Here is a 26,635-nt window from a genome sequence, read left to right as displayed (position 1 = left end):
ACTGGCCAGGAATTCAAGAATCTTACGATGCGTGCCTGGCAAGTTTTCAGTGAAGCTCCAGTTTTGTCCTCTGTAAAAGTGAATATGAAGATACTTATCACATGTATGTAGGATGGATGTTATGAGTAATTAATTAAACATAAAGAATTCTGATAGTGTTGACTGGAAGGGGCTATAAGAGTACAAGTTCATTCTCATTTGTATTGTTTTCCTTCTTCTTTTGAAGGAAGAAAGGGGCACCACATGTAGATGGTACAGCAATACGTATTAGAACATTTACTCATTTCTCACTCCTGAACATACTTTTTGTCTTCAACTGATTAGACTAATGGTTCTCGCCAGTCTGGGTCCCCTGGGTGGCCACATGAAGGTTTCAGGGGCCCCACCAAGTGAGGTCAGTATTATTCTTGCTGGGTCCCAGAGCAGAAAGTCAAAACTCTGCTGCATGGGGCTGAATCCTAGGACCATGATCCTTGCCACTTGGAGCTGAAGCCTGACCAGCTTAGCTTTCCAAGGACCTTTTCGGCATGAGGCCTCAGAAGGTTACCCTACTTGCTCATTGCTACACGTGACTTTTTACATGCAGAAAAACAGTTGTTTGAGGCAAAGGTAGGATGAGGACTTTTTATAGCATGTTGAGGGGAGGGAGGAGTTCTGTAGAAAAAAGAATGAGAACCCCCCGTGTTAGATCAAACCTTTTCTTTGATCATGAGGTTTAGAATTTGAGTTCTAATTCCAAACTATGCCACACTCAGCTTACTGTGTACAGGCCTTGGGCAGTTCACCCATGAAAGCTTATGCTCCAATACATCTGTTCATTTGTTAGGTGCCGCAGACCTCCTCCTCGTTTTTGTGAATACCAACTAGCACGGCTACCCCTCTGATATTTTGCAGAAAGGGAACCTGAGACAGATTAGGTGAAGAGCCATTTTGTCAGGTCTATTGCATCTGATGAAGTGGGTCTTTATCCACAAAAGCTTATGTTCCAATAAATCTGTTAGCCTATAAGGTGCCACATGGCTTCTTGTTCTTTCTTCAAAATGTGTGCATTAATCATTAACAATTAAAAACCTTTGTGTAGTGCTTTCTAGTTATAAATACTCTTAGTACATGCTGCTTTCTATTATTATTCAGTGTTGTAAAGTGCACATGTGAGTAAATACCTAATGTTCCTAAACTTTTTATGTTGACTAAAAGCTGTTCATCATTTATTTACTAATAAACAAAATTTCTTGCATTGTCTATCTCTACTTGGTATATAAAGCAATATTTTTAAGTGTTTTTAATGCACTTTGTGCTCTTTGTCTGAAAAAAAATTACAACTGAAAATGCCATAGTGAAGTGCCGTGATAATAATATTTTTTGCCAAAAAAAGACTGAAAAGCCCACAAAAGTAAAATCTAGGCCAAAAGACTTACATTTACTTAAACATCACCAGCTGAAAATATTAACTTATGTGTTTGGTTTTAGGCAATATGCCGGCTCCTGAGCAGACACCATTGGTGGAGGAGGGGATGCAGCAGACCACCCAGGAAACCGCCACAGGCCCAGGCATGGAAGCAGAGACAACTGCCACTACCATCCTAGCATCTGTAAAAGAGCAGGTATTTTTATTTTCTTGTTGTCTTTCAGCACTAGCCATGTCCTACTCTTCATACATGTTTTGTTTCCTTATTTCAACTCAGGAATTTCAAAAAGGTGTTTTGGTTTTTGTTTTGTGTGTTTTTTTCCTATTCTGAACTTATTCTTTGGAGAATTCTGTTCCACTGCACGTGCACAATTCTTGTCCCCATCAGTTCCCCGCACCTGGAGAAAAACATATATTCTGGAGAGGCACTGCAGTTACTCCATATGCCCTCCAGGGGCTGCTTTGGTGCTCCAAGAGATGACAGCTGTGTCATGAGCCAGGAACACCAGCTAGAGAGAGGGAGAGCACAGAGGCTGCTTTTCACACACTGACATTTCTGCAGGTCTGGCTGAGGGGGACACACACAAATGGGCACATGGGCTGGCTGGTTGGAGTGTCACATTCACTGGTGTTCAAAAAGGCTACTGGGAGTGCAGACTTGGGCAGGGGCATAGGAGCTAGTGGGAAAACAGCATTGAGCTAAGAACTGAATGATAGTGGAGTGCAGGAACATGTGGAGAGTACAGAGAAGGGCAGGCACATCTTCGCTCTCCTAGAATGAATGGGAGAGGCTAGAGGTTAGTCAGGGTCTGAGTGGGGGAGGCTCCCCACATCTCTAATAATGGCTTTCTCCACACTTCCCCACCAAAAAAATACTTGTTTCTTCTCCCCAGCTCCTAAAACCTTCCAGGTTTGCTCCCAGTCTCCTTTCCAGCAATTACTTCCCTCCTCCTCAGGTTCTTTTACTCCGGGCTTTCCCGAGCCTTAGTTCTACTGTGTAGTGTTGGAAATACACTGCTGTATAGTAATTTAAATTAATTATTACTCAGAGTTCTGTATTAATATGTCTGTTAAGGAATTTATGAGTTCAAAACATTTTCTGAATTTTTGTTGTTGTCTGTATTGTTGCAGACATACTTTAAGGCATTTTGAAATAAGTTTACCAAAATAATTGAAACTGGCATGATTATTTTGTTCTTTTGCAAATAAAATGCACAGAATTTTAAAATATTGTGTACAGAATTCCCAAAGGCATAAATAATGTATTGTGAAATGACTAAGATGTAAACCCCAACCGGGTGGGTGTCAGAATCTGAGAAAGTAGGGTTGTGTCTGCAGTCAAAGGAAATAATATCATAATCTGTGTGTGTTTTTGTCCACGCCCTGAAATCTTTGTCATATTTTAAATTTAGTTTTAATGCAGAAAAGCTAATGGAAATCTTTGTGACTATAAGAACTGTATGCATAGGTAGTTGCAGGAATGTTTCAGTAATCTGCAGTCAACAGGTTGACTATTGAGACTTCTTGTGAGTGCCTTGTCATGTTAATTTTATTGTTTGGGAGGATGGTTTTAACTGATCTAGACATGCACTTTGAAATCTGTAGTTTAGATAAATATTAGAAGTGAGAGAACTATTCCTTCTTTAAATATTTCATACTTATCATGCATTGTTCTTGTTAAGGTTTTGTCTACTGTTCTATAGAAGTCAAGGTTTTCAGAATGTTTATTTTAAGAAAGCATGCTCAGCATGTGAATTATTCTGGAAAAAAAGTATTTTTAAAGAGAACCTTTTAACTGTGTAATACAGAATGAAATTATACTAACATGAATAAAAGCAGTAATTGGGTACACAAACTGACATCTGGAAGGCAGACAGTCCTATCTTGGATTTCTACACACAAATGTAACCTACAAATTCCTCTTTTACAAAAGTAGTTCTCTAATAGCTTTATTAAAAATATTTTTATATAAAAATCAGTAGGCAATTCAGTTGGAGCTTTGACTCCAAATAACTATCAAAGCAGTTGTCGTCATAACTTGTCCCATGTTAATATTGACCCTTTGCTCTTAGAGTGATAGCTATAAAATAGAGACTCAAGATCGCTTATTGATTCAGAAATTCATGTGTTGCAAATTACAGTACCTATGCAAAGAATATTTAGATTATGATGCCATAGCAGATTTAACTCAGAATTCTTTGATTTGGCTTATATATGTCTCTACAAGATTTCCTGCCATCTGTCCCCCTTTTAATTTTCTTGGTTGTACCAGCAAGTTGATATTGAGTGCATAGTCCTATCAGAGAGAGCTTTAAGACTTCATCTTATACGAATAACTTCAGATGAGATGCATGTACCATCCTACTCAGCTGGTTTAGAAAAGAGGGAGAGGCAAAAGGACAAAAACAATTGGAGTGTATGGCAGAGATGATGTAACACAAATAGAAACACATCTCCAAGTTCCAGCAGCTTTCAAGAATGAGTGTTTTGAGGCAGTCTTTGTTGTTTAATTGCTATGCCCTAGTGAGAACCCATCTTCCAGTATATTTCCTGCTTGTGTTACAATTTTTCACTCTGGGACAGTTCTTTTTATTGGTCCCTCGCATGGCTGATTCTCTACCCTGGCACTTCATGTGCAGGTAATGGAGGTTGGCTAGTTCCCAGAGAGAAAAATTTTCCTGACTTCAGTCTTCCCTGAAATCAATTGGTAGCTGCCACCATCAACTAACAAAATCCCCCTTTTCAAGGAAACAAATCACTTGGAATCACTTCCCAAGGGCAAAACCTCCAACCTCTGTTTGCCAAGGAGTTGCACAGAAATAAGAGCATCCCACCATAAATAAATAATAATTAAAAAAAAAAAACCCTATTGTATGAAGCCTACACTCAATCCAGTACAATGCTGATGTAAGTTATATAATTTTCAGTCACTGCTGGTTTTAATTTGTGTAACTTTTTCTGTAAGTTTTGTGACAGTAGCTTTGTTTTATAGATGTAGCTTTGTTCTATACAGTTACGTTTTGTTTCATAAGTTTTTTTTGTAGCAGCTGCTAGATCTGTGTTAGGTATTGTGGGTTAGATACAGTAAACTCTTTCTTTCATATCCGGCATTCTATCATCTGGAACTCTTAAATAACTGGCACCTTAACCATATGTAAATTTTAGTTACATTTTCCATAAGTACAGTATAATGAACACACATACAAACAAATATATCAAATACAATATGTTTACAGTGTACAATACTGCTGTTCTTGGCTAATAAAGTACTCTGCATACATTTGTCTGCTTTTTTAATATCTAATCTTGTTTTCCTTTAGTGTTATGCATTGGTAGGTATACCTCTCTCTTATCCAGAATATTTGAATATCCAGCAGCCTCCTGGTCCTGGGGCTACTGGATATAAGTCAAGACTCTGTAGAAGATCCTGGCTGTTTCTCTGTGAGAGAAATTTCTTTCTCTGAATTGAGCTTTCCTTTGTATGAGTGAGGAAAGAGTAAATGTGGCATGTGTGCAAAGGCATCAATCCCTGAAGCCAGCGTGTCTGGACAATCAGCTGCCAGCAGCACCTTGATGGCCAGAGAATAATAGGAGCCAAGCTCTGCAAAAGAAGCCATCTGAGAAAGAGGCCCCATCAGGAGAAGATCAAATTCCATCTGCTGTTAGCTGATGCCTCACAGTCATACAGGGACCTGGGACAGTGGTGTTGACTCATGGTCACAAAGCCTCCTGGGTGGTGGGACAGGACAAGAGCTATGGGCTAAAACATATAAAAGATGGCTACAAAGCAGGAGTTTGTCTTGTCTGGCTGGGGAGGCAGGAGGCGACCTAGGGCTCTGGCCTTGGGCCTCTCCCACCTCCCTCCAGGATGGATGTGTATTAGGAATGGGAGCCCCTTGTCAGCTTGCTCTTTTGTCGGTGTAGTACTCAGGCAGAGCAGATTGCTCCTGAGTACTATGCTGAGAAGGGGGTCAGACAGTCATCTTGCTACCTTGGATTCCTGATTGCAACCAGACACAGAGCAGATTGCTCCTGACTGCTATGCTGAGAAAGGGGGTCAGACAATCATATTGCTGCCTTGGCTTCCTGATTGCAACCAGACATACTGGACCCGCTATGCCTTGGGTTCCTCAGCTGTACCTGTGCAGCTCTTCACCCACATATGAAGGTAAGAATGTGTGCTTGAAAGTTAGTTCCCCTTTAATCCAATAGTGGCATTTAATAAAATACACTTGAGCGTAACCCTGGGATGGTCTTTAGTGTAAACTGAGGTAACACAAACCACCATGTAAGGAGCTGTGAGAAGAATTTCAGGGCAGGGACTGCAGGGCAGGGAAGTAGCTGATTGGAGAGAACCTGCAGGAGGCAAAGGGGGCCCCTGTAGAGAGAGGGGGAGATCGGAAATGAAACTGTCGCTGCCAGAAGAAACCAGGGAGGCAGGCAGCGAGTGTTCCACAGGGCAGGTGACTGCAGGAGGCAAAGGAGAGCCCCTGTGGAAGGAGGGAAGGGGAAGGCAATTGCTATTCCCCCTTTGGAAATTTCGTGCTCTGCCACCCACCCACCATTTGCGTACCCATGCTCTAGAACATACACAGTAGCATAGCATTCTTGTTCTGCAATAGACCAGTCGCTCTCCCTTTTTTGCTCAGAAACACGATAGGGTGAAATAGTTGATCTGGCCCTTTCTGCATCAGATCGTCCCCCACACCATCCTTGCACGCATCTGTGGTGATGACAAAAGACTTGTCATAGTCTGGGTCCCGTAGTACAGCATCAGACATCAGGGCAAGCTTAAGCTGCTCAAAAGCTTCTTAACACTGGTCAGTCCACTTGACCAAATTTGGTTCTTTCTTTCTGGTCAGGTCAGTTAGCTGAGTGGCGATCTGACTGTAGGGGGGTACAAATCGCCTGTAATACCCTGTCAAGTCTAAGAAAGAGACTGGATCTGTTTCTTTGACTTATGGATAGGTCAATCTTGGATAGCCTCTAACTTAGCCCGTGGAGTTCCTTGACTCACCTGGTGTCCAAGGTAAGTCATCCTTTTTAGGCCAGTTTGATATATTTTGCCTTAACTGTTAGCCCTGTGTCCCTTATGTGTTGGAAGACAGTTTGGAGTTGTCCTACATGATCTGCCCATGAACCAGAGAATACAGCCACATCATCTTCTAGATAAACTACTACAAACTCCCAAAATCCAGATAGTAGATTGAGCCTTTGGAAGGTCTCAAGTGCATTGTGTAGCCCAAAAGGGAGATTGTTAAACTCACAGACCTGCATGTGTAATGTAGGCTGACCTTTGCTTGGTGGATTCATCCAGAGGTACCTGCCAGTAACCCAGAGTTAAGTCTTGGGTGAACATGAATTGAACATGCCCATGTTTCTCCAGTAGCTCATCTATGTGTAGCATGGGATAGTTTTCTGTGTGAGCTGACAACATTCAGCTTATAGTAATCCACACAAAAAGCAGATTTCTCTTTCTTTTTTGGGAGCTAGGACTACTAGAAAAGTCAGTGAACTCTCAGAAGGGTGAACTACACCCTCCTCTATCATGTCCTTGATCTGCTTCTTTATAGTGGATTTGTCTGAAAGAGCCATTCAGTAGGGTTGGGCTCTGACTGGGTGAGCACTACGTGTGTCAATGGAGTAGAACATCCATTCAGTCCATCCTGTGGTGGCTGAGAATATTGGGGCAAACCTGTTGCATAGCTCCATGATCTGCCATTGCTGTTCATGGCTGAGACTCATGGAGAGGGTTACCACTTCTATTCCACCCTTGCCTTTCCTGTCATAGTAGGCTCCATCAGGCCACCCCATATCTTCCTTCTCTTGAGCAGTAAACTGAAAAACTTTTTGAATTCTCAGAAATGAAAGGACTTTAGAGAATTACCATAATATACCTTAGGCTTAAGATCGGGGTCTGGGAAGGCTATGAGGTAATTATCTATGCCTAGGCATTCTTGTACTCTGAAGGGTCTGTCCCAGCATGCTTCCATCTTATTGGTCTCGAGTGCCTTCAGATTGCTCACCTATCTTGAATGGCTGGTCTTAGGAGTGCTTATACTAGGCCTTCTGCTTTTACTGAGTCTTTACGGATTGCGGCATTGGTATTACTGCTGCTATACATGTGGCTTTTAGATCCTAAGGGTATGCAACAACAATAAAGATGGAGGTGGTTTAATACCTCTCAGACATCTGATACATAATTTATTAACTCTGCTCAGAAGGAGTTAGAATTATTTGAAAACAAATGCTCCACTATTTCATCAGCTGACATTCTTTGGGAAGCCTTTAAAGTCTTCCTTAGAGACCATATATCTATTATGCCACCTATTTAAAGAGAAAAAAAGTTATGAAGAGAGCAAAGAATTAATACCTTGTCAGAAGTAATTAAGAAATTGGAGGTAAACTGTGCTTCTGCCCTCACCCAGAGAAACTCAGAACTGTCATCAGTCTAAGATATGCAGTCAACAGACTTCTGTTCCAAAAAGCTGAACTTGATTTATTCAGTTTGAAGCCAGCTATATAGAATGTGGTGAGAGCTGGCAAGTTCTTGGCATATAGACTTAAACAAAAAGCTAACAGAAGTAAGATTGCTATTGGTGATATCAGGAATAAATTATATGCAATGCAGTCTCATATTAAAAATCATTTCAGCAGTTTTATGCAAAATTATGTTTAGTTGTAGATGAATCAGTAAATATTCCCTAGCTAATTTTTTAGTGGATTGTGTCTGCCACAGATCCCTGACTATTCAAAAGGAATATTTGTTCACCACACTAAAAAGAACAGAACTCACTCAGGCTATAAAAGGAAACAACGTTGGAAAGACTTCTGGTGAAGATGGGTTCTGTGCTGAATTTCACAAAACGTTCTACAGAACTTTTACATGTAGACTGTTGAATTTGCTCATAATTTGTATCCATGCCTAGGACTACCATTTGCAGCTGTCTAGTTTTTATTAATAAGTTTAGACGTCTCTCAGGATGTAAAATTAATTGGTACAAATAAAAAATTTCAGTTCTTTTATTCCTGAAATTTATTTGAAGAAAGTCAACTGTAATTTCAACACATTTCCTTTATGCACAGATAAGAAATCTAGAATGGTTCTAGCAAATTACATCTCCCACCATCTCAGGAGAGCTTGCATTTTCCAAACCTGGAAAATTATAATTTTTTCTTCCTTGTTAAACCAGACATAATTTTGGCTGCTATAACCACACAAACCCCATTTTGCGTCTAGGTTGAATGAGAAATTAATGAGAATTTCAGGCATTGTTGACTGAATTATTTTAGATGTGATGACTTCCTGTGAGGGAAGCTTGGTCAAACCTGGTAAGAAAATTCTGTTTCCATCCATTCTTCAATGTAGAGGCAGACCTATGGAGCAATCCTGTCAGTAAGATTGGTGGCAAAACCTTGATATGGAGGCATTGGATGGGAAGAGGCATTATGACTGTATCAGTTAATTGACCATGATAATTTTAAACCATTTGACATTTCTTTGTCTCTCCTGGTGCTCTTGCTTTTCCATTTGTGCAGGGCTAATTTTTAGCAAACAAAACAGTTCATGTGTCAAACAAAAATGTATTTTTTTTTTAAGAAAAATTTTGTTTATGCCTGGTCATTGGGCTGTTCTGAAGTTTCTTAACCCGTCTTTTTGGTAGCTTAAGGACATCAGACTGCAAAGCAGCTCCAGAGGATTATGAAGAGGATTTACGAGTTTTTGCTCAGTCTTAGAGAAAAGTGGAAAATTCTAAAAACAAAAGCCTCCCATTATCCCAACTGTTCATGACATTTAAGAGGGTTTGTGTCTTTTTAGACAATTTTCTCTCCTTAAACCTATGAAATTTAGCAACTTAACAAAATGATTTCTTTTCCTTGAAATGTTCAGAATCTCCAAATTTTGTCCTTCTCTAACTTCTTTTTGCAGATGGCAAAAAGCATGCAACAGCTGCAGACCTTAGGAAGTGTGGGAACCTCTGCAAGGACAGCAGCTTTGCTACTGTGCACCTGATAGGGTGTGTAATAAAGGAGCTTTGTGCTCCTCTAGGTTTTAGTGAGATTTCTGTCCTGCACCTTAGGGGATATACAATGGGAGCCCTACTGTTGTGGACCATGAATGCTTTGCAGGGTAGAGCTTTATTTTTGAATGCTTTAGGATTGGGTGTCCAATACATTTGCCACTTAACATGTGGCAAATAGGACATTGAATTGTGGTGAACATGGGGGTGGCCAACATGTGGCGCTCAAGCCACATGCAGCTCTTGAAGCCTTTAAATGCGGCTTCTGAGAGGCACACATGGGGAGTGCCATCTCCCTCCTCCATGCATGCCCCCTACCTCTTGCTGGGAGAAACGCACGGCAGCCACAGCGGCTCTGGTGAGATACTGGCATTGAAATAGAATGGAGGCGGGCTGGGGGTGCATTGCTTTAGGGCAGGGGAAGGTCATTTATTGGTTATATGGAGTAGGCCCACTGTCTGTATAGGCATGATGTAGGTAACGTCTCTTTGCTACGCCTAACGTAACCCAGGATGTTGCCTTGACAAAGAAGATTTTTAGATTTTTTTTTTTTTTTTCCCCTGCACTGCTCAGGTGCTCTGTTCCCAAACTCTGCTGTACCATTACTTAGGATGGAGTACTATTCTGTTTGTTATTGGCATATGGAGGCATTGTTTGAAAAGAGCCTTTAAGATTTCATTGTGGTGATGAGTACCTTTTACTGCTTCAAAAGAAGACCTTTCAGAATGCATGCATAGAACAACGAATGCACAGCAAAGATTCTCTGAAAGCTGCCAAGGGGTCAAATGCATAATACATAGGTATTAAAATCCTTCTGCTGTGGTGAATGAACTTGAGTATCTCAGGAATCCCTTGCTCAAAAAATGAACTCTACGTGTCAGAGGTGCCCATTTGTGTCACTGCCATGACATCCTGGGAGATATGCTGCGTGAGATTTTATGGAAGGAATAGCAAGGATCAATTGACCCTCCAACTATCCCATGCTACTCATCTATGTGGGCACTAATGATGCTGCAAGGTGTGACTGCAAACAGATCAAGAGTGACTGCAAGGTGCTGGAAGTATGGATGAGGGAATGTGGGGAATAGATATGATGTTCTCTGAGATCTTTCTGGTCAAAGGTAGGGGCCCAGGGAGAGACAGATAAATCCTGGAGCTGAAAACCTGATGCAAAGACAGTGTCACCAGGAGGGCTTTGGCTTGACCACAGGATGCTGTTCCGGTAGCTGTTGGGCATTGCAAATCTCCACAGAGCCGTTGCCACTCGTTTTGTAAACTGTCAAAGCTCTTGTTTTGGTATCAAGCACTTCTCGGTGAGGGGGCTGTCAAATCACAAAGTTACATGAAAGTGGCACTGTGCATGTGGAAGTTGTGCAGCCACTGCTGGTCATCCCAGACCTTCAAAACAATGCGGTCCCACCAGTGTGTGCTGGTTTCATGTCTCTAGAACTGGCACTCCACTGCATGCCCTACATCCAGTGCTGCCAGCAGTTGTGCATTCATGGTCTCCAGTCCTTCAGTGTCGTCCAAATCAAGGTTCACATCCACCTCATCCTCCCACTGTCTTTGTCTAATAAAATACTGCATGACACTCTTGGAAGTGGTTATAACTCACTGTGCAATGACTATGAACTGTTCAGGATTTATGTTAGTGGTATGCAGTGGCGTGAGCTGGGGCAGGCTTTGAAAAAAACGGCCTGAAATTCCTTGAAACATGGAGATATACATATCTCATAGAGCTGGAAGGGACCTTGAGAGGTCATGAAGTCCAGTGCCCTGCACTCACAGCAGGACCCGTCACCACCCAGCATAGATTTAAAAAAAAAAAAAAATCTAACCTTTCCCACAATCTTTCGAAATCTTTTCAAGAATTAAACTCGCAACCCTGGGTTTACAAGGCCAGTACTCTAACCCCTGAGCTATTTCTCTCCCCCTGAGGCCATTTGTTTTCCAGTGGCAAGCGGTGGGGTCAGGGCATTGCATTCTGGGATAATACCAGACCCCCTCCCTTGCGGTGCATTTTTTTCCCATAACACACTGGCACAAAAACACAATGCAATGGGGCCGCAGTCACAGTGGGATAGGTACCCACAATGTATTGGTGACACAGTTGAACCAAGATAAAGGAATGGAGACACACTGTCGTTTTTTTTTGTTTTTTTTTTTTTCTGGACATAGATGCATTCTAAAGAGATGTTGAGCAGAATGAACTACTCCTATGAGGCTTTTATACCTGGTTTCAAGACTAGTTGATGCCTTGTGGTTTGTCTGGAGACTAGCACAGGAGATATATAATCTGTTCTGCAAAACATTAACTATGACAGATTTATCACCCTACAATACTCTACATCTACCTAATTTTTTGGAAATAAAAGAAAAGTTGTAAGAAGATGAGCTTCCATGGAAGCATCTACGTACAGGTGCTGAAAATTTCACGAAGTACTTGTTAATAATTTTGGAATCCTAAACAATGACTAAATGTGCAACATTTACTCATTTCTTGTCACTTTGAGAAAAATAAATCTCTTTGGAAAAAGGTGGGGGTAATTTTCATTTTTTCCATGCCTTATAAAGGGATTATTCTGTCACTGAATGAAATCTTAATTATGCTTCACTAGTTGAAATGTGGATATTTGCACCTCAAGGAAGTTAACATTTGAAAACTTCCAGATCTAATTATAAAAACATTTTCATATTTTTACAGCAATAATGCTTGATTATCTGTATTAAATTTAGGGTTGTGTTATCGTCTGCAGTGGATTGAAACTATGTATTTATGTAAAATGAATTTTATAATCTCCATACTGTGGTTCATTTTAGTAGGCAGCAAATGGAGAATGGCATATTTCTACATTTTTTTTTCCTTTAAAGAGGCTCAAACCTTTCTCCTATTTTTATTAAAGGAAAGCTTGTTAAACATAAACTACTTGAATAATAGTCTTGTGATCAAAGAAAGAAATCAATCACAACCTTCAATAGAAGAGCCAGCTTCCCTGAATGTATTTCAATGTTGAGAAGAAGAGAGTGAATTGGCAAAAAAAAAACAAAACAGTCCTGTAGCACTTTGAAGACTAACAAAATAATTTATTAGCTTTTGTGAGACAGACCCACTTCTTCAGATCTGGAAAGCACCAAATTTTCCACATCTGTATAAGTGGGTCTTTCCCAAGAAAGCTCATCAGCTAACAGATTATTTTGTTTGTCTATAAAGTGCTACAGGACTGCTATTTTGTTTTGTGAAAATACAGACTAACACAATTACCCCTCTGTGACTAGAGTGAAATGAGAAGAAATGAGAGTGCAAGAGTAGTCTTACCTCTTTCTTAGAGCTGGTGAAAGTAAGGATCTTAGTCTAAATGTAGCTTTTGGTATTCATTTTTTTTGTTGATATGGACATGCCACTCTCACTAATTAAACACCCTTTCTGTATGGCAGAAAGCCCAGAACTGAACATTTTCTAGTGCAATTATTTATTTTATTCCACTCAACTTGAGACTGCTACACTGTTTGCTACTGCTTAACTTGTTGTTCACTAATTTTGTTTACAATGGCCTTGTATTTTTAAGGTAGTTTGAAGTTGGCACACCTTGGCCATTTCTACACCCGTTCGTACATTGTTTAGGAGTCCAAAATTATTAACAAGTACTTCGAGAAATTTTCTTCAAAAGTGGCATGGTAATACACGGCCTGAAATATGCTAATGAGGTGTGGATGCAAATTCCCCATGGCTTATTAGCATACGATAACATGATTTGGAGTTCGGAAGACCATTCTTCCAGACTCCAAAATGCCATGTAGAAGTGCGGCCCCGGGGGAGCTTCCGAAAGGAAGTCCTTCTTCTGGAGGCCCCTTCTTCCCAAAAATTTTTGGGAAGAAGGGGCCTCCAGAAGAAGGACTTCCTTCCAGAAGACACCCCCTGCCATCCCCTGGGGGGCCGCGCTTCTAAGCACCATTTTGGAGTCCGGAAGAATGGTCTTCCGGACTCCAAATCACATGACCGTATGCTAATGAGGCGTGGGGAATTTGTCAGTGCCTCGTTAGCCTATTTCGGGCCATGTATTACCATGCCACTTTCAAAGAAAGTGGCCTATGTAGAAATGACCCTTGGCTATTTTCCCAAAGCAGAAAAAAGAATGAAAAGTTTACCCCTGTTTAACATAATTCAAGTAAATTTTCCATATAATTAAAATAATGGAGGTGCAAAGTGAAGGTTAACTTTAGAAAAATACCTCAAAGGATAAGTCTCTTTTAAAAATTTAATATTTAAAATAATCTCATAGCTTTTCTGAAGCACAGGAGACCCAGGCCTTGTCTGTATTCCAACTTGTACCATCACTTAAATAAATGTGATAAACCGCTATATTATAAGCCAGATTTAAATCTAAGACTGTTTTCAGGGGCATTTTTAGCTTTTCAGCAAAATCTGTCTGAAGTTGCACCTTTACCTAAACCACAGAAGTCACAAATATAGATAAGGATAAGCAAAAGATCTAGACTAAGGCATGGTCTAACCTATAGAGATAGGTAGATGTAAACCTTATGTCAATCTAACTCTGTCAGGGTCTGCATTACAGTGGTTCTCTCACCAGTGTAAATTGCCCGTTACATCCACTTAATAACTCCAGCTTGCAAGAGGCATAGTGTTTTGGTTGCTATAGTTAGGAAACAGTGCATTACATTCATCTTCAGTTGGCAGTCGTCAACTAGAGTCCTCTCACCCCACATTGAGGGCCGACTCCCAAATCCTGAGGCCAGTGTTGGGCTCAGTTTCACAGCAGAGAGCCTACCAACTGTGAAATTGATGTTCTTGTCAGCTTCATGGTTGCTGCTATTTCACATTTGACTCTCGCAATCATTGCTGTTGCAGGAAAAGCCAGCTGTTTGCCCTGCACATCTGTCAGTTCCTCCACAGTATCCCACTTCAGTTGGTTCAAGTATTCCTGGGAGGACATGCACCAGCAGCAGTTGGACAGGGTGGACACCAATAGTTGATTTAATTGCTGCAGTGGCTGTAGATCAGGCATGTCAAACTCAAAGCCTACTAAGGGCCACACAAATGAAAACTGATAGCTTTCAGGGCCATCAAAGAAAATGTGCTTCTATCGGAAATTTGTAATTATTGTTATACATTATGTTTAAGGTACACTTATATTTTTTCAGGTCTTGTTTTTATATACTACAGTAATTTTAGGTGAATTTAATACTTAATATGCACTTTACTGTTTTTATAATTCAAAAAAGTGTAAATTTATTTGTTCATCTATAATTTATTATTTAAATATAAATTTAAGATACTTTTTAAATACTTATATATGATACATAACATTTTCAAAATTGCACCTATGCTAGCTGCCATGACCTCGTGTGTACACTGCATGTGAAGTTGTGCGCTTCAAATGTGCTCCCCACCAATTCTGGCCCCTAAGCCACGTCCAGCTTTGCCAGTGCCTGCTGCAGGCCAGGGTGTCAGTTTCACAGATTCGTGAGCAGTCTCCCTAAGGTTCATGTCCCTGTAACCCTTGGCTGCCTGTGGGGCTGGGATCTGTGAATCAGCCAATCCTTCCTAATGCTGCCCCTCCCGCATGCACACTTCGGAGGTGTGCCTCAGCCTAGCCCTGCCGAGAAGGGCCCTCTTCCTTTCCATCTCCCAGCTCCAGGAAGCAGGGCTGACCCCGCCAAGGAGGCAGGTTGTTCCCCTTGCTGGGCAGACACGGAGTGGGTGGACCCCACTGGGGCATGAGGTGAACTTGGCAGGAGTCTGGCCAGGCCAGCATGGTGGGAAGAGCTGGGGCCCAGGCTGACCAGCAGGAGGCAGATACACAGGCAGCCTGGTACTGCTGTGCCAATGAAGGCCCTGTCAGGGCAGCTCTGGGAGTGGACCTGCTCCCCACTAGAGGCCACAGGCTGCAGTACTATCCCTGCTTTCTTCTTCCATCATGTTATGGGGACAGGCTGAGTCATGTGGGTCTGCTACCAGGTAGTGCGGCAGTTGCTGAGCATGTGCAGATGTGGCAGGGTTGGGCAGGGGACACTGCACGGTGGGTTTCTCTGTATGTCTCCTGGGGCCTGACCTACCCATCTGCTTGCTCACACACACTTCCCTAGCTTCCCGGACACCTCCCACTCCTCTGTTGCAGGCTGCAAAAAAAATTTGGTCTGGCCACATGTTTGCTATGCTTGCTATAGATCAACCCCACTTAAATTGACTTAATTTTGTAGTGTAGATAAATGTATAGTCCTTAGTCTATCATGGAGGGAATGTTTACAGGCATCAAGCGAAAGTTTAATGGTGTCTAATTTTTACTAGTGCAATAATAAGGCTAGTGTGAAATATTCAAAATGTCCACAGTTTAAGATTTTTTTTTTAAAGTGCATGTTTCTAGAGTAACTGGAATAAGCAAATTTTCGCTTTCTAAACTTTATTTTGCCTTTGTGAAATTGGAGATATTAAATAAATCACAAATATGAGTTCCAAAAGGTTTTAACATTTACCTTTTTTGATGTGAAGAGGTATCATCAAGAAAGTACTGAAGGTGGATTTATATAAAAACTATGTACCAAAATGTTTGTTGGTTTATTTTTTTCCCACTGGGATATAATTTCAAGAGCCTTGAGCAGAGATTTTTCAATTGCAGTACTGTGTGAACTCTTCCTTTCATTCACATTTCGAGATATTGCATTTCTCCTTTTATTGGCAGTATCAAGTTATTACTTAAATCCCCTGCTATGATGATGCCTTTCAAAATTGTAATTCTTCCTCGAGTGTCCCCATGGGTGCTCCATGATAGGTGTCGGGCTCGCCCCAGCACCGCAGGTCGGATCTTTCCAGCAGTTTCTGCCAGACCGCGCATGCGCCGGCGCGCCCCGCTCCCTTGTGCGCTCCCGGCCACGTGCGCGATCCGGTCTCCGCCAGTTCCTCTTTAACCGCCATCGGCTGCAGATGGAATCCGCTCAGGCTACAGCCAGAGTTAGCGTATTTAATGTTTTTAAAGTGTTTAGAGTTTCTTTTTCAGTCTTTTAGCTTAAGCTAGCTTGTTGTTGTTTTCAAAAAAAAAAAAAAAAAAAAAAAAGAAAAAGAAAGAAAAGAGTAAAAAGTAAAGTTTTACAGCCTTAGTAGCAAGCGAAGCAGCGGAGGCCCTAGGACGTAAGGCCATTAGGCCTCCTGTCGCAGCAGCCTGAGTCCGAGAGGGAAACAGGCACAGAGAAGGTGCTAAGTACCCTATTAACAACTCAAAGACTCACCACACTGTCCTCTTCAGGATTCAAAAAGTGTGAGTCATGCCGCGAAGTGATGCCAGCCTCCGATGGGCACAGTCAGTGCATTAGGTGCCTCGGGGAATCTCATGTCACCCAGAAATGCTGCTCCTGCGCAAAGCTCACAGCCAGAGCAAGGAAGGACAGAGGGATGCGGCTGAAAATGCTGCTCTTTGACAAGGCCCTCCAGTCAGACGTGCCGGAGCGGCCTCAGCAGGAGGGACGCGCAGGGGCCCATAAAAGGAAAGCTGCTTCCCTAACCCCATCAGCGCAAAAACGGAGGAAGCTTTCACCAACCCAATCCCTGCTGGCAGCCACAGCGAGCGGGACGGGTGGAGCGCATAGCCCCCAGCCGCAGTCACAGCTGAGCGGTGGCGGCGCAGAGACACACGTGGCAGAGGCTGAGCCTCCGATAATAGGACAGCCGCCCCGCACCGCGGGCAGGGCGGCGGCCAGGCAAGCGCCGGAACTGGCGGCACTGCAGCTAGCGGCACCGACCCCCGGGGAACCGGCGGTGCAGAGCTCGCAGGCATGCGGCCTGCAGGCACCGGGGGAGACCACCTGCACGGCACCGCAGCGGAGCATGCCGAGCGCGGCGCAGAAAGCTGGGCCGAGATCACCGACGCAGAAAGGGGCGGAGCCAGCCCCACAGGGGAGGGGAAAGGCAGCACAGAAAACCCAGCACCACAGCCCTTCTCCAGACAGGGCTGCAGGGCTACTCGCTCTAAGCCCTCCACTTATGCTGCGGACTCCAACGAGGCGGCAGGGGTCACCTCCAGTATACCCTGAGCCCCCATCCCCGTTCCTACAGCCAGCATCACCATGGCTCGGACCACCATCGCCCTTCCTGGGCTTTGAACCCCTGGAGTACTGCCACAAATCAGTCTCTCCATTATCTCAATCACCCAGACGATCTCGCTCCCCCAGACGCAGGGGGTATGCGCCTCCAGAGTGGTCCAGGTCTCCATCTCCGGAACAGTGCCCGTGTTGCCATGGTCGCCCCTATCACGCGGGGCATAGACACCATAGGCATACTCCCAGGGACAGATCCCCCCCAGATTGTTCAATATCCCCGAGGGCAATTGCGGACGGGGACGGAAACGCAGATATCTCAGGGGGAGTTGATTCTGGAACCCCGAGATTTTCCCTCGCAAGTATCTAGCGAGAGGATGTATCACTGTCAACAGGACCCAGAGGGGTCCAGAGAGGCTTACGCTAGCGGTTCCTCGCTATCTTCCCCTGACGAGGCCACGGCCCTAGGGGAAGTCTATCCTCCGGACGATCTCAAACAGTTCCAAGAGCTGTTTAAAAGGGTGGCCTTCACGCAAGGCATCCAAACAGCAGAGGTGCAGGAGAAACACCATAAGCTCCTTAAAAGCCTGAGACCTCCGGCCTCTTCCAAAATAGCTATTCCGCTTGATGAAGCAATCATGGAGTCCACCACCACAATATGGCAGACCCCTGCGTCCACTCCACCTATAAACAAGAGAGCGGATAAAAAGTACTTCGTTCCCAGCGAAGGGAATGGAGTTCGTGTTCAGCCACCCGCAACCAAATTCTCTGGTGGTGGAATTGTCTCAACAGAGGTCGAAAACTTCTCAGTACAAGACAGGGGGAACGGACAAGATGCCAAGAAACTAGAGTTGTTCGGCAGAAAGGTCTACTCCTCCTCTACCCTACTGTTTGAGAGTGGCGAATTACGCAGCGCATCTAGCGAACCATAATTTCAACATCTACTCCAGGCTGACTTCCCTCATGGACTCACTTCCAGAGGACAAGAAGCCGGTGCTCAAGGCCATCGTGCAGGAAGGCTACGCAGCCTCGAGGACAGGAGTTCAGATCGCCCTAGACGTAGCGGATAGGACAGCACGCTCAACAGCTACGGCAGTGGTCATGCGCAGGGAGTCCTGGCTCCAGACATCGGGTATCCCGAGGGATCTGCAGGCGAAGATCGTTGATCTCCCCTTTGACACGCAGAAGCTGTTCACTGAATCAACCGACTCGGTCCTTCATTCCAGTAAAGACTCAAGAGCTAGTCTCAGGACCTTGGGGATTTACACCCCTCCATACAGAAAGAAAAAATATTACCCCCAACAAAGACGATACCAGTATCTACCACAGGGGCTACGAGCAAGGGCGACATCAACAGCACCAACAGTACAGAACTCCCAGGCGACGTTCTCAACAGAGCCGTGCGTCCTTGGGGCAGGGCCAAAGGCCACAAGTTTGACACACAGATGGAGGGCTGCACTATCACTACCATCGCGCAATGTCATCCGAAGCTACTATTCCACCATCGCCTCCGACCATTCTACGACCAGTGGCAAAAGATCACCACAGACAAATGGGTACTGGAGATCATAGCCATGGGTTACGCGATTCCCTTCCAGTCGCTCCCACCGCCACGACCTCCACCCAGACCCCACCTAAAGGACACCTCCCATGAAGCGAGACTCAAGCAGGAGGTAGACCATCTTATGCTTATAGGGGCAGTGGAAAGAGTGCCGGAGCAACTTCGAGGGAAAGGGTTCTACTCAAGATACTTCCTCACAGAGAAAAAGACCGGAGGCTGGAGGCCCATCCTAGATCTTCGAGGCCTCAACTGGTACTTGAGCAAGCAACACTTCCGGATGATCACAGTCGCCTCTATACTTACGGCACTGGACGATGGAGATTGGTTCGCAGCCCTCGACTTACAAGACGCGTATTTCCACATAACTATTCACCCGGCTCACAGGCGTTTTCTCTGGTTTATGGTAGGCAAAGAACATTTTCAGTACAAGGTTCTGCTGTTCAGCCTCTCCTCGGCCCCCAGAGTCTTCACCAAGACCTTGGCAGTGGTGTCAGCCTACCTGCACAGACAGGGGGTGTTTATATTCCTGTATCTGGACGACTGCCGACTGAAAGGGGCCTCGAAGAAGGAGGTACTTCGCATGATAGGCGTCACAGCAGACACGTTGTCTTCACTGGGCCTGGTCATCAATCTGGCAAAATCAAAGATAGACCCCGCACAGGACATAAAGTTCATAGGGGCACGTATAAATTCCATCACCGCAAGGGTTTATCTACCAGATGCCCGTTTCCGCGCCATTGGTTCCCTCGTGCAAGTCATCATCACCTTCAGCCCTACGGTGCCGGTTCAGACATGCTTACAGCTGCTGGGCCACATGGTAGCAGCAACGTTTGTGGTACAGAATGCCTGATTGCATATGCGCAGCATGCAGCACTGGCTGGCAAGCGTCTACAAACGGGCAGCACACACTGTCCACGGGGTGGTGTTGCCCACGACAGAGGTGCGCAGATCCCTGCAATGGTGGGTGAACCCCAAGAACATGCTAACGGGTGCCCTTTCACCAACCGCAAGTATCTGTTTTTCTCACTACCGACGCCTCCCACGTAGGGTGGGGAGCACACATGGGCAAAAAGGTGATGCAAGGACTGTGGTCCTCCACGGAACAGTCACTGCACATAAATATACTGGAGCTCAGAGCAGTGTTCAATGCCTGCAAACACTTTCGAGACTATATACAAGGCAAAGTAGTCGGGATCAGTACAGACAATACCTCCACCATGTTTTATATAAATCGGCAAGGAGGAGCTCGGTCCCGTGCCTTATGTGCGGAAGCAGTCCGATTGTGGAACTGGTGCATCGCCAACAATATAACCTTGAAAGCCTCGTATTTACCACACGCTCACAATGTGAAGGCAGACCAGCTGAGCAGGCGCTTCGCACTCACACACGAGTGGCAGATCCGTTCCGATCTGCTACGACCGATTTTCCACGCATGGAGATTTCCCCAGATAGACCTTTTTGCCACTCAACACAACAAGAAGTGCCCACAATACTGCTCCAGGGCAGGACTGGGATGGGGGTCCCTGGGGGACGCATTCGTGATCTCGTGGAGGGGCCGCCTGCTCTACTCATTTACTCCCACAGTGCTTATCCACAAAGTCTTGCAGAAAGCCAGGAGAGAGAGAGCCCAAATGATCCTAGTAGTCCCAACATGGGATCGACAGCAGTGGTTCCCCTTACTCCTGCGCATGTCGGACTGTCCACCGATGCCCCTCCCGGTGGCGCCAGATCTGCTCACACAAGCCCAGGGGTCCATAGTGCATCCACACCCCCGAGGCCTGCGACTGCAAGCATGGTTAATCCATGGCTCAGCTCCCTAGAGAGCACGTGTATGGAGGGAGTGCAACAAGTCCTAGAAAGTAGCAGGAGGACTTCCACCAGGAAGACCTATAAGGAAAAATGGACTCAATTCACTGCATGGTGTTCTACCAAGAAATTAGCCCCCCTTGTTGCGCCTATACCTGTAATACTAGAGTGTTTACTGGACCTCAAGAGAGGCGGACTCTCCCTATCCTCGTTGAAGGTCCACCTTGCCACTATATCGGCTCTCAGACATGAAGAGGAAGGGCACACGGTGTTTGCCCATGCCATGGTTACCAGGTTCCTCAAAGGGCTGGTAAACCTATACCCCCCTCGGATACCGCTTGCACCTTCTTGGAGCTTGGACCTGGTGCTTAATGCGCTAATGGGACCACCATTTGAACCCTTAGCCACAGTTTCCCTCCATCTCCTTACGGTAAAGACGACCTTCCTTCTTGCAATCACGTCAGCTCGCAGGGTGAGTGAGCTTGCGGCAGTTATGGGTACGCCACCCTGCACAGTATTTTCCAAGGAGGCGGTAACCTTACGGCTGCATCCAGCCTTTGTTCCCAAAGTGTCTTCAGAGTTTCATATTAACAAACCTATAGTTTTACCCTCGTTTTATCCAAAGCCTCATAACTCCAACAAAGAGGCACGCCCACACCTCCTGGATGTGAGGAGGGCGCTGGCTTTCTATATAGACAGGACTAAGTCCTTCCGGAAAACGGATAGACTCCTAGTCTCTCTCGCTCCCAAATCAAAAGGAGAAGGTCTGTGTTCGCAGAGAATCTCGAAGCACATCGTATCCTGCATAAAAATGTGCTACGAACTCAGACTCCTTTACTGGCCCCGCCTAGGGCTCACTCCACTAGGGCGGTGGCGGCATCAACAGCCTTTTTCAAGGGCATTGCGCTAAAAGACATTTGCAGAGCGGCCACCTGGTCATCCTATGACGCCTTCGCCAACCATTATGCCCTTCACAGGGTATTCCAAGAGGATACCCGTCTCTCGACAGCGGTCCTCTCGGGGACAAGCTGCACATAAACCGATTACCCACGTCCTATCTTGGGTTACTGCTGGGTAGTCACCTATCATGGAGCACCCACAGGGACACTCGAGGAAGAAAGAGAAGTTACTCACCGTAGTAACGATGGTTCTTCGAGATGTGTCCCCGTGGGTGCTCCACCACCCGCCCATCCTCCCCGCTTCGGATCTCTGTTTAGTATTTTTCAGGAGCATCCGAGGCGGTTGGTCAAGGAACTGGTGGGGACCGGATCGCACACGTGGCCGGGAGTGCGCAAGGGAGCGGCACGCGCCGGCGCATGCGCGGTCTGGCAGAAACTGCTGGAAAGATCCGACCTGCGGTGCCGGGGCGAGCCCGACACCTATCGTGGAGCACCCACGGGGACACATCTCGAAGAACCATCGTAACTACGGTGAGTAACTTCTCTTTTCTTTTGAAATTGAAAGGCAGCTAGTTGCCAACTGCTGCTCAGAATGAAATTATAAATCCTGAGGAACTGCATATTCTTTGCACAAGCAAATGTTACACTATTGGATATTAAATGAAATATTGCTGACTCAGTGAGATTAAACAGCTGACTGCATCACTCAGCATTGAATTTCTTGCTTCATGTGTTAGTTTGCCTTCTTTGGTGATAATGTTTGAAGAAGAACAAATTTCAGGAAAATGCTTTCTCGTAACAGTAACAAAAGACATTTAATTAAAAAAAAAAAACCAAAAACAATACAAGTACAAGTGACTTTAGAAGAAAAGCAATTCCAGTAGTTTCAGATTTTGATTTTACCAGTTTCTTTGTTGTTACCTTCAGTTATTATTGCTGATCCGTAGAGATGTAAAAATAATTTTTCTCTATTGGTTGTATAGCAAATGTGCTTTGAGCAACCTAGAAGTACTAGATATGTCTCTGTGTGTGAACAAAATTATTCATAAATGTCTGAGCTAATACCATTCTTCTTAAGATATTTGTCCTCGTTTGAATAATGTCCATAACCAGTCACTTTCTTGTCATACCAATTATAGTGGAAACTCCCTGGTTTATCCTATCTTTTTTGTGTTTACGTGTACAAAAATCTTCAACAAAGAAATAATTCAGAAATTGCTTTTCATCCACTTGTAGCTTCACAAAAGCTAAGGGGAAAGATTGGCTTTGATGGCTTTGGGATTTTGCGGGGGGGAATGCAGTCTAAATAGAACTGTTGTTTCTTCTTTAAATGCTTGTTCATGTGGACTGAATGTTAAATGTGTGTGATCACTATATCCACCAATGCTGGAAGTTTCTGTTAGTGGGACCTGTATGGCCCTGTATATGGGGAACTGTGTGCACAGAACGTTCCTTTGTAAAAGTAAAGTTTTGTCTCCTCGCTGTTCACATAAACTTTGCTGAGTTTGTTCATTTCTCATTGTTTTACCTTCTTTTAGTGTGTAGTTTAGAGTTTTTTGTCCCCAAAAGGGGTTTTTCTCTCAGGGCAAGATACACTGTTTCCCCCAGGGTTTAAGAACTGCAACTGGTGGAAAAATCCTATGCCAGTCAGTGATCCTCGCATCAGCTGCCTTGGCTGTGAGGCCCATATTAGCATCCAAATATCACATTTGTAACAGCTGTAAGCTGTGCATCAACAAAGAGTGGGACATAAGGATTAAATCCCTACTTACTCTAGCACTGAACAAGTCCCAGATGGGCTTGGTCCACAGCACTGCCACATGGGGTCTGTTCTCAGAGCCATGGAGATCTTCTTCCCCAGAACTGGCTCCTAAAAAGAAGAAACCATTAGAGGACATTCCCCCTCTCATAAAAGCAAAGGTAGGCCGGAGGTGAGTATGGACCCAGGAAGGGCAGCTCTTCCCCTCCAAAAGGGAGCATGCCCTAGCTTATGGCGAGCAGGCCAGCTCTCCCAGGGACACATCACCCACTCTGGAGAGTAGCATGGGGGTCCAGCACCATGAAATGCCATTGACCTTGGAGCCCCTGCAAGCAGCTCAAGACATCTTGCATCATGTTTGGGCAGCACTCAGACTGTGGCTCATAGGACCACTCTTGGAATCTCTGGCTCTTGTTCCCTGTCCCACCCCTCATGGAAAGTGACCTTCCTAGTGTCAATTATGATAGTCAGGTGCATGTTGGAAATTGAAACATTGACCTCCGAGCTTCCATACACTGCCTTTTATAAAGACAAAGTTCAATACAGCTTCATACAGCTTTTTTCATCTTTCCTCATTAACTCAGGATCTCTTCCTATCAATTTGCAAACATCTGAAAGATAATGGCCGTGTCTACACTAGCCCCAAACTTTGAAATGGCCATTTTGAAGTTTACTAATGAAGCGCTGAAATGCATATTCAGCGCTTCATTAGCATGCGGGCGGCTGCGGCGCTTCAAAACTGACGTGGCTCGCCGCCGCGCGGCTCGTCCCGACGGGGCTCCTTTTCAAAAGGACCCCGCCTACTTCGAAGTCCCCTTATTCCTAAGTAGGCGGGGTCCTGTCGAAAAGGAGCCCCGTGGGGACGAGCCACGTGGCGGCAAGCCACGTCAATTTTGAAGCGCCGCGGCCGCCTGCGTGCTAACAAAGCGCTGAATATGCATTTCAGCACTTCATTAGTGAGCTTCGAAATGGCCATTTGCATGGCCATTTCGAAGTTTGGGGCTAGTGTAGACGTAGCCAATAAGGTGATAAGTAACAGTTGTCATAGCTTTGTCAAGAACAAATCATGTCAAACCAACCCAATAGATTTCTCTGATAAGATAACAAGACCTTGTGGATAAGGGGAAAGTGGTGGACCTAGTATATCTAGACTTTTTTAAAGCATTTGACCAAGTATTGCATGACCATCTTATCAGTAAACTAGGAAAATGCAGCCTAGATGGGGCTACTACCAGGGGGGTGCATAACTGATGAGCATAATTATAATGGTTCACATTAATTCTTGAAGAAATAATAAGTGGGGTTCCACAGAGGTCATTTTTAGGGCCAGGTCTTTTCAATATCTTCATCAGTTATTTAGCCAATGGTATAGAGTATGCTTATAAACTTTTGCAGACGATAGGAAGTTGAAAGGGGTTGCAAGTGCTTTAGAGGCTAGGGTCACTATTTAAAATGATCCGGACAAACTGAAGAAATGGCCTGAGGAAAATAGGATGACATTCAATAACTACAAATGCAAAATATTCCACTTTGGGAGGAACAATCAGTTTCACACATACAAAATGAGAAGTGACTGTCTAGGAAGAAGTACTGCAGAAAGTGATTTAGGGGTCATAGTGGATCACAAGATAAATATTAGTGAACAGTGTTATGCATGTGACTCTGTTGTAAAATAAATAAATAAATAAAATGCAAACATCACTCTGGGATGTGTTAACAAAAATGTGGTAAGCAAGACATGAGAAGTAATTCTTGCTTTCTACTCTTTGTTGGTTAGGTCTGAAATGGAGAATTGTGTCCAGTTTAGGGCACCACATTTCAGGAAAAGTTTGGAGAAATTGGATAAGGTCTGGAGAACAGCAACTATGATGATTAAAGGTCAAGAAAACATGACCTATAGGGGAAGACGACTAATTGGGTTTGTTTAATTTGAAAAAGGGAAGAATGAGAGGGGACATGACAGCAGCTTTCAAGGGGTGTTACATGGGTGCAGGAACAGAAGAATTCTCCTTAGGCTCTGATAATAGGACAAGGAGCAGTGGGCTTACACTGAGGCAAAGGAGGTTTAGGTTGGACATTAGGAAAAAATTCTTTATGGTCAGGGTGATTAAGTACTAGAATAAATTGCTTGAAGTGGTTGTAGACTCTCCGTCATTGGAGATATTTAAGAGCCGGTTGGATAAATATCTAACAGCAATTATATAAATGGTGCTTGTTCCTAGCATTCGGGCAGGGGATTGGACTTGATGACCTCTTGAGGTCCCTTCCAGTTCTAGTGTTCTATGAATACCAAATGAAGGAAGTTACTCTTGTATTAAGCTAGCACCTCCCTATCTCTAGTCAGTCCCATTCAGATAATGTCAAGTTTGCATATGAGTACCAGCTCTGCCATTATACGCTTAAGTCTCTTTTTGGAGGGTGTTTTTGCTTAAGTATGGTAACTTTTAAGTTTGTTATTGAGTGTCCTCGGAGAATGAAGTGGTGTCCTACTGGTTTTTGAATATTACCATTCTTGATGTATCTGCATGTCTACTTAAGTGACACCATTATCGGACCTAACAACATCAGCCACCCCTCAGGTGTTCTGTCATCTGCACATCAACTAATGTGATATGTCATTGTGTGCCACCAATTCCCCTCTGCCATATAGATTGTCCAAAAAGGACTGTCTTGTTTTGAATAAAGATTGCATGGAGTTTGGGTCACACCTTCATAACTTGATTTACTCTTGACTGTGCATCTTCATTGCTTTTCAGCTTAGTTCACCATTTATCCTACTACCTGAGAGAGTCCATCGCTAGTTTGTCTCCTACAGTGGAGCTCCATCAAGGCAATGTCTTGAAACTAAAAAAAGGGAATAATTATTTTTAAGAGTTGTTGTCTATAGTTTCCATTATGCTGCAGGTGTCTTCTTGCAACAGTGTTGCAGAGTTTGCCTTAGTGGTACCTGTAGGGGTCGCCCAAAGCCCATCCTAGATCTTCACACTCAGTGTGGAGGATTGTGATAGGATACGCACCCTAAGCATTATTGTAATAACCTTTTGTTCAAGTTACACCTTGTAAGAGATCATTTGAAAACTAATAATTTGCTGATCAGTAGTATCCTGATGAACTCTCTAGCTCTTTCACTTGTGT

At 44.2% G+C, this 26,635-nt stretch overlaps 1 protein-coding gene across 8 annotated transcripts in view; it reads left to right on the top strand.

The window, feature by feature from the left end:
• Window positions 1–26,635, top strand: part of PKP4 (plakophilin 4) — a 236,635-nt gene that overhangs the window by 54,586 nt on the left and 155,414 nt on the right. For 7 of the 8 annotated variants that reach the window (XM_075002029.1, XM_075002033.1, XM_075002034.1 and 4 more), the window contains one exon: window positions 1,471–1,604. In XM_075002029.1, the coding sequence (XP_074858130.1) occupies window positions 1,476–1,604 (129 nt within the window). In that variant the 5' untranslated portion in view covers window positions 1,471–1,475. Of the gene's footprint in view, window positions 1–1,469; window positions 1,605–26,635 lie in introns of those variants that run through there. The other variant, XM_075002035.1, reaches the window with a different exon arrangement.

This window comes from Carettochelys insculpta, chromosome 8 (genome assembly GCF_033958435.1).
Source record: "Carettochelys insculpta isolate YL-2023 chromosome 8, ASM3395843v1, whole genome shotgun sequence".
Classification (NCBI taxonomy): domain Eukaryota; kingdom Metazoa; phylum Chordata; order Testudines; family Carettochelyidae; genus Carettochelys; species Carettochelys insculpta.
The sequence above is the reverse complement of the archived record's forward strand: the minus strand, read 5'-3'. Positions and strand labels throughout refer to the sequence as shown.